This window comes from Episyrphus balteatus, chromosome 2 (assembly GCF_945859705.1).
Source record: "Episyrphus balteatus chromosome 2, idEpiBalt1.1, whole genome shotgun sequence".
In the NCBI taxonomy this organism is placed as follows: domain Eukaryota; kingdom Metazoa; phylum Arthropoda; class Insecta; order Diptera; family Syrphidae; genus Episyrphus; species Episyrphus balteatus.
In genome coordinates this window covers 77,655,095-77,666,838 of record NC_079135.1, presented here as the reverse complement: position 1 = coordinate 77,666,838, position 11,744 = coordinate 77,655,095, and the positions used below count along the sequence as shown (strand labels likewise).

Below are 11,744 nucleotides of genomic sequence, written 5' to 3'. Positions count from 1 at the left end.
TCTTTTATCTTAATAAGAGAAGGTTTTGTTTTGGAATAATCAGTCTGGTTTATCTCAATAACTATTTTTTCCAATTAAGTTATTTATTTTTTGCCAAAAGAAACTTATTTTATTTGTTTCATTTGTTTTTCTTCTCTTTTCAGCCTTATCTAATTTAAAAAGTTCCCATCTTGCTCTTATTTCTGGATCAACAGGTCCCCAGCTTTCACTTGGACGTAAAACTGTTTTTATTTTCTAATTTAATGATTAAAAATTTAAATTTAATATAAATTATTTATTTATGATTATATCAAGAAATTACCCAATAAAGATTTCTTCCACTATTGTTCGAAGCTTCCCATATAAACCATAAGGGAAATTGAGCAAAGCCAATGCTCAAAATTAACCATCCAGCAACTATTAAAACAAATTCAAAGATGGTAAATGTAACTATTTCTTGTTGTAAATAACTAATAAAACTTACTATTTGCCAATTCAGGATATTCCATGCCACTATATTTTGCTGATTCCATAGTTATCATTGAATAAATAAAAATTATTAACATAATTCCTGGAGTTAATATAGTCCAACATAGACGCCAATATAATGTTACTTTCTTATTTGTCATAAATTCCACATCATCACAGAAATTTTGCAACCCTAAGGAATGGTTTTTCATTGTAAAAATAATTTTTATTTTGAATTTTATTTACCATAAATCCAAGTTATTCCAATCAGTTCAAAAATTGCCAAAACAAATACCACAAAAGTTCCACCGTAAAAATCTATCAAATTTAAAATCCACTGTCCACCCTAAGAAAAAGATTTAATGACAATTTAATTGAGAAACTTTTAGATTTATTATAAATCACACTCCTTACTTGCGTAGCATAAACGATGCTGCTTAGGAATCCTAAGGCGCATGTTACAATTGCTACGTAAACAAATTTAAACGATACAAAACGATCGCAAATCATTGTACAAATTGAGCTTTGAAGTGCTACAATAGATCCAACTCCAAGGACGAACATCATAAAGAAAAAGGAAACTGCAAATATCTAGGATAAGAGAATAAGTAAAGTTTAAAGCAGGATTTGGATTCAGTTCAGTCAATAAGGAGTCAAATGCAGGGAATCCGAAAAAAGTAATGACGTCGGGTAAGTTTGAATGCAGTATTGAAGAGGGGTTTATCCTGAGTACAAATGTCAGTTTGCGTTTTGTTGTTTGGTCTTGTAGGGCGTCCGCCATTTTTAAAAACGCAATAGTCTCAATATCTCGAGAACGACTGGTCGGATAGAAAACTTGCAAATTTTGCTAAGCAGATATGCACTTTTGAATGACAATGATAAAATAAGAGGCTTTGTCAATTCCTCGTAAGAGCCAGCACCCCAGCAAATTGTTTACTTAATGGAGACAGGGATTCGAGCCCAGAACTCTGACATGATATTCCATCGCACTAACCAAGGCGCCACAGGTTATAACTTGCGTTACTTTATGCTTTACATGTAATCGGTCGTATTAATAAACATCTAATATTAGACAACAACTGTTTAAATATGGAAAACATATTCTAAAATTTTGTTGAAGAATAATTCGAAAAATTATTTTTTTATGAACAAATAACTTTAAGATTAACCAAAAAAATTGGTTTTTTTTTTGGTTCTGTTATTGTGATAAGAAGTTGTTTAATAGCGTTTTCGTTTGGTCGTCCGGGACTGTCCGGAATTCTCCCGAACGATTCTGAAACTGATCGTTTGGCACTCAATGACAGTTCTAATTCTGAAAAGAAGAGAAAATCGATTCCGAATTTTGAGGCAGAATCAAAACCAGAATCACGCACACATGTTCACACTTCAGACGTCAAAGTAATGAAATGTCATTCTTTGTTGTTCATTTCTCAATTTTAAGATTTTTAACTATGCACAAACTTTAAACTATATTAAAATAATGTGAAGAAAACAAAACAAAAATAGATAACTTAATGATAATAAAAAAAATAAACAAAACAAAACTTTCATCAGACGTTCGCATTTAATGTTTCACAAATACAAAGAAACCCAAACTTCAGAATCAAAAAAAAAGTATCCAACTCTGATCGTTTGGCATTCCGGATCGGACAGTCCCGGACGCTTCTAAGAATTCCCAAACGAAAACGCTATAAAACTGAAAACACTGAAGTTTTATCAAGAGTCAAAAGTTTGATCTCACGAATAGAAAAGGCGTATCGTGAGTAAATCTTTAAATGAATTTATAGATGAAAACTTAAGCAACATCATTTTAAAGATAGCGGCTATTTATCATACCTTGATCGTCCCCATTGTGTTTTATAATATATTGCATCAACAACACTCTAATAGAAAAATATTATAAAAATTTTCTTACCTGAGGAATAAATTCAAATTTGGCAATAGCATCTGGATATGATATGAAAGCTAAGCCAGTACCACTTCGAACAACTTCAGAAATATTTTCAATATTAAGATTGTGTGCCAAATTTCCAAGAACACCAAACATTGTAACACCAGCAAGTATGCTTGTAAATGTATCTAATGTTGTAACTATCATGGCATCTCTAAGAAAAATTTACAATTCTTGATTTATAGAATCTTACAGGTATTATTGAAAAATTAAAAGTTTACCTATAAATCCCATGGTCAAATTTGTTATAAGAAGAAAACATTACAATTGAACCAAGTCCGACAGCTAAAGAAAAGAAGCACTGAACAACAGCTTCCTTCCAAACCTGAAATAAGAATATTTATTTTTAAAGTTCATGAATTTTATGGTCTTTTATTTTAAAAATTAATATCACCTTAGGGTTAAGTAATTCCGCCCAGTTTGGTTTCAAAAAGAATATGATACCATTCATGGCACCTTCCAAAGTAACAGCCCGTATGAGTAATGCAAATAAAGCAAAGTATGGGAAAAGTGCCAAAAAATAAGCTGCTTTGCCGGAACTTTTGACTCCTTTTGCAATAACCGAAAATATTACTATCCATGATACTAAAAGGGCTATCGTCAGATTAATATTCGGAAAACCGATTCCATCTGCTATGCTGTCCTTTTCATTGATGACTTTTTTTCTTAAATTTTATAGAAAGGACTTAAGTTAAGTTATAACAGCATCGGGATAATAAACTATCGAATTTGGAGTTAACTTACAGAAAATACAATTCGGAACTAGTTTGAAGATGTTTTTCGTCATGTGTACTTCTATTGCCTGTTCCATTTGAGGGCACACATATCGCACCCCATTCATCTCTACAATACGTCCATGGAAGAACAGATTGAAATGACACTCCAAAGTAATACAAATTTAAGGCCAAAAGTGATGAGTAATAAGTTATGATTAATAAAGTTGAATATGCCTGTCCAATTCCAACACCTGCCAAACATAAATACAAAATTTAAATCATGTATAGATCGTCCTTATTTAAATATATTTTTTTCATACCTACAAAAGCCGGACAAACTGCCCAAATGTTAATCGAACTTTTGCTTGTGAATTGTCCCAGTATCATTTCCAAGTAGTACATCGGTTTGCCTGTTTATTTTATTTATTAAAATATTCTATTATTCTGCTTTTTAAAAATTTTATAGCAATACAAATACATACCAATAATTATCAAAACGATGATATATGGAATTAAGAATGCCCCACCACCATTTTCGAAAGCTGTAAACGGAAATCGCCATACATTTCCCAATCCAACTGATACTGATATACATGACATAAGGAATTCGACGCTATTCGACCAATTAGGTCTTTTTGAATCATCGTTTTCATTGGTCTTTTTGATGTGGTTATTTCCTTGCTAGATAGGGTAAAGAAGCATAATCATTTAAAGAACATTTTTTTTTAATTTTAAGCTATAGATGTGCCTAGTCCCTAGTGTAAGTCGTAACCTATCATCAAATCGTACCTACTTCTACTAAGAATTGAAAAATTAAAAAGACACAGCGAAACACAAAAGTTAAGTTTCTTGCCTTTCATCTCAGAGGCTGGCATAGTTAAACCTCGAATTCCGATTCAACGTATCGAAATACATACTAGCTCTTAGCTTGCTCTACTTATTGTACTGCGAATAGTTTGAACAAAAAAAAAACACACTAGTAAATAAAAATTAATAATAAAAATTTAGGCTAGGTTGAAATGGTTGTCGGAAAAAAGGCTAACTTGTCAAATTTTTTTTTGCCTCCAGGAGATATCAATAAATACATACATTAAATATAAATATTTTACTGTGAGTATTGTGGCTTCGTTTTTTTAGTTTCAACAAGAATTCATACATAGTCTGTAACAGAAATATAAGTATGTATATATCCATATCCATTTTTTTTACTTGCGATATAGGTACTATAGGGCAAGTTTAGGATTCGTAAAAAAAATCGAACTCGAGATAACAATTTTACATGACATTACGATGATGGAGAATGCCAAAAAAGTGGGTCCGGCAATTCTGTCTGTCTGTCTGTCTGTCTGTCTGTCTGTCTGTCTGTCCGTCTGTCTCTATCTGGAGCTGCAGCCTAAACGAGTGAAGTGATTTTCTTCAAACTTGGTAGTTAGCAGTTTTTGGTGATTCCCTAGAGGGGAAATTGAAATTTTTTTTTTATGACCAAAACTAACGGTACCTGCCATATAACGGAAATAGAAAAGTTAATTTTTTTCAAAAATGGCTCTAACGATTTTGATTAAAATTTTTGTGTGTAGTACTACACATAAGAGCCAACTTTTTAAATAAAAAAAATATTTTTTGTACCGTTATTAACGGTACCTGTCATAGAACGGGTTTTTTCGTTTCTGAATATCTCGTACAACATTAACCTGATTTAAATGAAAATTTTTATACAAACGTGTGTAAGTAAAGATAATATTAAAAATTTAGAAAATTTTCAAAAAACGCATTTTTGGATTTTTAAAAAATATTTCAAAATTTTTTTTTGAAAAATCAATTTTTTGAAAACGGATCAATGAAAAATTTTGAAATTTAGTTTTTATGTGTAAATTAATTATTTCTTCAAAATGGCATACAAACTTTTTTTTTGAAAAATGTTAAAAAATTTTTATACATAAAAAATTATTTTTTTAAAAAACGGCTCCTACAATTTTCGAAAATTTTTTTCTAAAAATACCTTTTTATACAAGAAATAAAATGGCATATTTGTTTTTTGTTTTAAGATAATTTAAAACGGAGTTTAATTAATTATAAAAACAGATTTAATTTTTTTATACTACTTATAAAATTTCTTCAAAATATCAAATTTTAAATTTCTTGAATAAAAAGCTTTAACATTATAGTTACTTTAAGCATAAGAGCAAGTACGTGCGACCCCAGTCGTGCAATTTATTTTATATGAAAGGGTATTCGATTTTCTGTCCAACAGAATAGAGCTGCCTACCAAATTATACTTTCATCTGTTGTTTAATCGCTTTTGTTTTAAATAATGGGTTTCCGTTTCCCTGTCAACACCACAGAGTTAAGTTATTAAAGTAAGTTAGAAAATATACCTTTCTTATACACACTTATTCAGATAATAGTCCGGTCAAATTAGACTAAAATAAGGGGGTGAGGTTACATAAATTCCCAGCAAGCTGAAAATTGGTAGGATTGTTGGAAACACCATCATAAATTAAATCTAAAAAGTCCTCATCGATCCGAGGTGTGGAAAAAAATTTACGGGGGGTCAAAGGTCACAAAAACTGGTTTTTCACGATTTTCAGCAAAACGGTAAGTCTTATCAAAAAAATTTCAATGCAAGAATTGTAGACCAGATTATTATATATAAAAAGTGTCATGACACTTTTTTTCCTAAGACCCACCGTTTCTTAGGTATAACGATTCAAAAAATTGAAGTTGAGTCGAAATCGTCATAATCAGGCCTATTCTGAAAAAAATCTCCCAACTGAAAAGTTCCTAAAATTTCATTATTTTTTAGCTTGGATTTCGTTCTTCAATGGTTAAGAATATGGGGAAAGCAAAAAAAAATGGAAATTTTCACCATTTTTCCGATAGGGGCCCTTCTCCCGAAACCATTTCCTTGAGAATTTTTGTTTAGAATAGGTCTGAATATATACAGATTGTACGATAGAGAATGGACAGCCCTAAAACGGTTGATAGCTACACTTATGACTGTTCTAAAAACAGATAGAAAAAAGTTCTATCGCAACCAGTTCATAAAATATTGGCTTTTTTTCGTTCAGTGTATTTTAAATTTTATCATCTTATGTTTTCGTTCACTACAACCACGAATGAATGAATTTTATTTATTTCTTTTTTTTATCATTTTCTACAATAATTGTACATAAACGCTTTAAAAACTGCATTGCTATTGCACATTTTCGTAAAAAAAATTTTGAAATCTATTTTTTGATGCAAAATGTAAAAAAAGTATTTTATGAAAAATTTTAAACACCTGTGGTATAAAATAAATCCATAGAAACCTAGGTGGCCAACTTTCTTAAAAATATTCCCCTTAAACGAGAATGTTTTTAAGAAAGTTGGCCACCTAGGTTTCTATGGATTTATTTTATACCACAGGTGTTTAAAATTTTTCATAAAATACTTTTTTTACATTTTGCATCAAAAAATAGATTTCAAAATTTTTTTTACGAAAATGTGCAATAGCAATGCAGTTTTTAAAGCGTTTATGTACTCATACAATTATTGTAGAAAATGATAAAAAAAAGAAATAAATAAAATTCATTCATTCGTGGTTGTAGTGAACGAAAACATAAGATGATAAAATTTAAAATACACTGAACGAAAAAAAGCCAATATTTTATGAACTGGTTGCGATAGAACTTTTTTCTATCTGTTTTTAGAACAGTCATAAGTGTAGCTATCAACCGTTTTAGGGCTGTCCATTCTCTATCGTACACCCTGTATATATTCAGACCTATTCTAAACAAAAATTCTCAAGGAAATGGTTTCGGGAGAAGGGCCCCTATCGGAAAAATGGTGAAAATTTCCATTTTTTTTGCTTTCCCCATATTCTTAACCATTGAAGAACGAAATTCAAGCTAAAAAATAATGAAATTTTAGGAACTTTTCAGTTGGGAGATTTTTTTCAGAATAGGCCTGATTATGACGATTTCGACTCAACTTCAATTTTTTGAATCGTTATACCTAAGAAACGGTGGGTCTCAGGAAAAAAAAGTGTCATGACACTTTTTATATATAATAATCTGGTCTACAATTCTTGCATTGAAATTTTTTTGATAAGACTTACCGTTTTGCTGAAAATCGTGAAAAACCAGTTTTTGTGACCTTTGACCCCCCGTAAATTTTTTTCCACACCTCGGATCGATGAGGACTTTTTAGATTTAATTTATGATGGTGTTTCCAACAATCCTACCAATTTTCAGCTTGCTGGGAATTAATGTAACCTCGGATGTCTAAATTGACCGGACTATAAATATTCTGAATAAAATAAATAAATAAAACTTTTAAAAATAAGTACGTATACGCCACAGTGAACATTTTTAAGGTGTACTTTTTAAAGTCGTTTTCATTCTATTTATTGAAAAAATATTTATGTCTATAGAAAAATAAAAATACTTATTTAGATATTACATTAATACATGTATGTATAGTGTGTGCGATCGGTCGATGAATTGCTAAGTGTTTTGAAATGGTTTAAAAATCTAATTGAAATTAAAATGATTTCTAAAACACGTAACAGTATTTTTATTTAAAAAATAGGTCTTAATAGAAATATTTCTGTTCTATTTCTTTTTTTTAATAAAGTACATACAAAACCACAAAGTTCCAGAGTACCCAAACAGGAATTGTGGTAAAAATGTTGAAAAAAAGTAGAAATATTTCTGCTTTAGACAGACCTAATATGATACAAATATGATTAAGTACAAAAAAATAACTTTGTAATTCACAATGAACTTCTTCCGCACACGCGATACAAAAGCAACGAGTATTATACAAATTAGCATTATTTAAACGGTCCGCGTATTTAAGTATGTTTACATTGCAATGTGCACGCGATAAAAACTCAATTTATTTAAAATATTTGTGCTTCAATTGACAGTGGACAGGTTCAAAAACGTTAGGGGCTAAATATTTAGTCTCTGGCAAAAAAAAAATACTTCTCATTCTGGGAATTTATTGGAAAGCTGGAAAGTTAGGTAAACAAATTTCTCTTACTCTATTTACTCGTCTAACTAACTTTCCGTTTAGAAAATGACGCTGTCTAATATTTAGTCCCTAATATTTGGATAGCTTTAAGGGAACAAAATAAACAAGAGGTAGCTGGAAAAGACATTTCGGAGCTTCCAGCAAATATTATTATTTGTTTTTTTCACTACTGGTACATTTACTTTTATGAACTCGAGACTGGTTTTAAAATATGTATTAAATAAAAAGAAAAATATTAAAATTTAATTAGGTATTATGTGGAAAAAGAAGTTTTAGATTCTTGAGATTATGAAATCGAGGTTTTTTCTTTCAGAATCTCATGTTTCATATAAAGGCACACGTTCCCTCTCGAAATGGTGAAAATAAAATTAAAATCGATTGTAAATTGGCAAAGTTAGTACGTATTAAACTATTAATATCACCGCTGTATAGATTTTAATTCTAATATTATATTTTTCTATTTTGTTTGTAGAAAAAATTTTATTTACTGCTGTTAAACATTAAATTTACTGAAATTACCACGGAAAAAACGTTTAATTATTTTGACATTTCATTTAATTTTCTATTTATTCTGTGTCTGACCTATAAATCAATATTGACATAAATTTCAACATCTGATTTTAAACCAGATGTCTTCAATGAATTAATTTAATAAGACACATTCAGCAGCTTAAGTAAACATCAACATTTAAACATATTAAACAATTATTAAATTCGCAATTGTATTGTCAACAAAATAAATTCTATTTTTGTTTTAGCGATGAAATTATTTTTCCGTCAGAAGGTTTGAAAATATTTCTTTTTACAGGGTGGTGTAAATGTAATATAATAAATAAAATCGCCGGCTGAGAATTATAGGGTTTGCATGCTTTTCTATCAAACATACAAATATTAAACATTCTCTACAATCAAAGTGTAGGAAAGCGCCATTTTGGAATGATGTCTTATTTTCGAGTTAAAAATGCCGTAAAATTAGAACAACTCGTGATTTGCCCATTGGAACGATAAACATAATTTTTTTCAAATTTTTTCAATTTTACTTCTTCAAATAAACTTTCATGAAAATAAATCTTTCTTTTGCATTTCTTTTGCACCACCCTGGTTAATTTTGGCTAAATTGGGAAAGCTGATAGGGTTTCTTTATTGTTAATATTTATAGAGATAAAAAAAAAACTATACAAATAATCCATAAGAGTTTTCACTTAAAGAATTACAATTATTTCATTACAATTTATTTAAAAGAAATTTCTTAATAATAAAATTTTGTGCAAAAGTGGAATTATCAGATCGACACAATACACTCCAACAAGCTTACTTTACAAGAAATGGTTTTATTTTGCAGCTCGATATCCATAGTTTAAAATTTATTTATTATTTAAAAAAAAATTTAATTATATTTTACAATTCACTGAAATGTTTCTGGAATTAAGTGTTTTTTTTTTTTTGTATTCAATTATTTTTATTGTTTAATATTTGCACAGTGATTTCTAACATGATCTCGCCGGATGCTGAACCTAACTAAACAAGCGCCTACTACCAAATGATGTATGAAAAAGTCTAAATAAAATTTATAAATTCTTATCATGGAGAACCATGAATGTTATAAAAGATTTTTCAGTATTCTCCCATAGATCTCACACTCATAGAAGAATTCAGTGATGTTTTCATATTACCTGAATCTATTTTATCTTTAGAGCAATATTAAACCTTACCTATTGACTCTTTCCGTTTTGATTACAATCTTCGACACCTAGACATTTGTGGTATGGCACGTGTCGTTTTAGCGACACCTTACTTTAGATTAAATAAAGAGCTATAAAACAAAGAGAATAGTTCCAAAATATCTGTGTTTGCTTAAAATACTACATATTTGGAAAACAATTAAAAACGAGTTGTTTAACTAAAAAGTTTTTTAATAATGGCAATAAGTAATAAGTTCAATATCGTGCAGAGATGTTCTTAGCAATTAATTAACTTTTTGTCTAAGGAATATTTTATTAATTTAAAGACCTTTATAGCTTTTTCATACCGGATTTCGGCAATAAGATAATAAAATTTCGTTGGACCTTTCTTTATGTTTTTAAGTCGTTGTAAATGTTTTTAAAAATATATAATTTTTTATATTTAAGAATTTTCAAAAAAAACAATTTTTACCGTTATGAAGAAAATAAATTTTAATATACAGGGTGTCCCACAGTCACCGTCCCAAATGAAAACCATGGATTCCTGAGGTCATTTTAAGTCGAAAAACTTAAGTGGCAATTTTCTCGTTTTCGCCCAGTTTTCGAGTTATGACGTTTTTAATGATTTTCGCTCTCTTTTCCTTTAACTGATCTTATCTTTGCCAAACGACGTCTGATTCGAATGATTTTTTTACAACCAATCAAGAATTTATTATAGGTTAAGTTTGTCTCAAAATTTTTTTTTCTGTGGATAACCGTTTCTCCGCCATTTTGCATCAAACACAATTTTCTTCGTTTTTTAAGTTGTTTTTTACACTTTCATATCAATTAAGTCAAAAAAACACGTTAATGAGCATTATTTTTTTGCGCTTATTATTAAAGCCCAGTTTATTTTCTTAAAAAAAATAAGTTTTTTTTCATAAAAAAGACTACTGAAAGTAATTAAAAAAATAAACAAACTGAGTGAATTTAAAAAAAAAATAATTTTTAAATGCAAAATAAATTTAAATTAATTAAAACTTTTTCTGAGCTTTATTTATTTGTTCTTTTCTTAACCACAATAGCTCAGAAAAGTTTTTAATCCATTTAAATAAATTTTTTATTTCAAAAATTATTTTTTTTTTTAATTCACTCAGTTTGTTTATTTTTTTTAATTACTTTCAGTAGTCTTTTTTATGAAAAAAAACTTATTTTTTTTAAGAAAATAAACTGGGCTTTAATAATAAGCGCAAAAAAATAATGCTCATTAACGTGTTTTTTTGACTTAATTGATATGAAAGTGTAAAAAACAACTTAAAAAACGAAGAAAATTGTGTTTGATGCAAAATGGCGGAGAAACGGTTATCAGCAGAAAAAAAATTATAGACAAACTTAAACTGTAATAAATTCTTGATTGGTTGTAAAAAAATCATTCGAATCAGACGTCTTTTGGCAAAGATAAGATCAGTTAAAGGAAAAGAGAGCGAAAATCATTAAAAACGTCATAACTCGAAAACGGGGCGAAAACGAGAAAATTGCCACTTAAGTTTTTCGACTTAAAATGACCTCAGGAATCCATGGTTTTCATTTGGGGCGGTGACTGTGGGACACCCTGTATATAAATTTATTAATGAATCAAAACAAAATTAAAAGAAATTTTTTTATAAATAATTTTTAATAAAATAAATTAATTTATAAATAAAACCTAATACAACGTTTTATAAAAAATTTTGGTGATATCAGTCGAACCGTTAACGAGAAATAAAAAATAAAAAAATAAAACTCAATCAGTGTTTTTTTGTTTTTCATTTAACAATTTATTGTTTTCTGAAATTTAAATTAATTACAAATCAAAAATTGATACAATAATGGATAAATTACCATTATCTTCGAATATTATTTTATGATTTTTCAACTCTAACGCCATGGCTTAACGTTGGCAAGAAAAAAAAT

At 28.9% G+C, this 11,744-nt stretch overlaps 1 protein-coding gene across 1 annotated transcript; it reads right to left on the bottom strand.

Moving 5' to 3' along the window:
* Nucleotides 1-9,683, bottom strand: LOC129911264 (sodium-dependent nutrient amino acid transporter 1-like). The gene is made up of 12 exons (XM_055988995.1): nucleotides 9,446-9,683; nucleotides 3,597-3,795; nucleotides 3,435-3,524; nucleotides 3,143-3,365; nucleotides 2,793-3,063; nucleotides 2,620-2,723; nucleotides 2,363-2,552; nucleotides 862-1,038; nucleotides 694-793; nucleotides 464-640; nucleotides 302-396; nucleotides 1-234 (listed from the first exon to the last, which is right to left on the bottom strand). Exons 1-12 carry the CDS (start codon nucleotides 9,482-9,484, stop codon nucleotides 55-57), a joined length of 1,845 nt encoding a protein of 614 aa, XP_055844970.1. The 5' UTR covers nucleotides 9,485-9,683; the 3' UTR covers nucleotides 1-54.
* Between the last annotated feature and the right edge of the window lie 2,061 nt (nucleotides 9,684-11,744).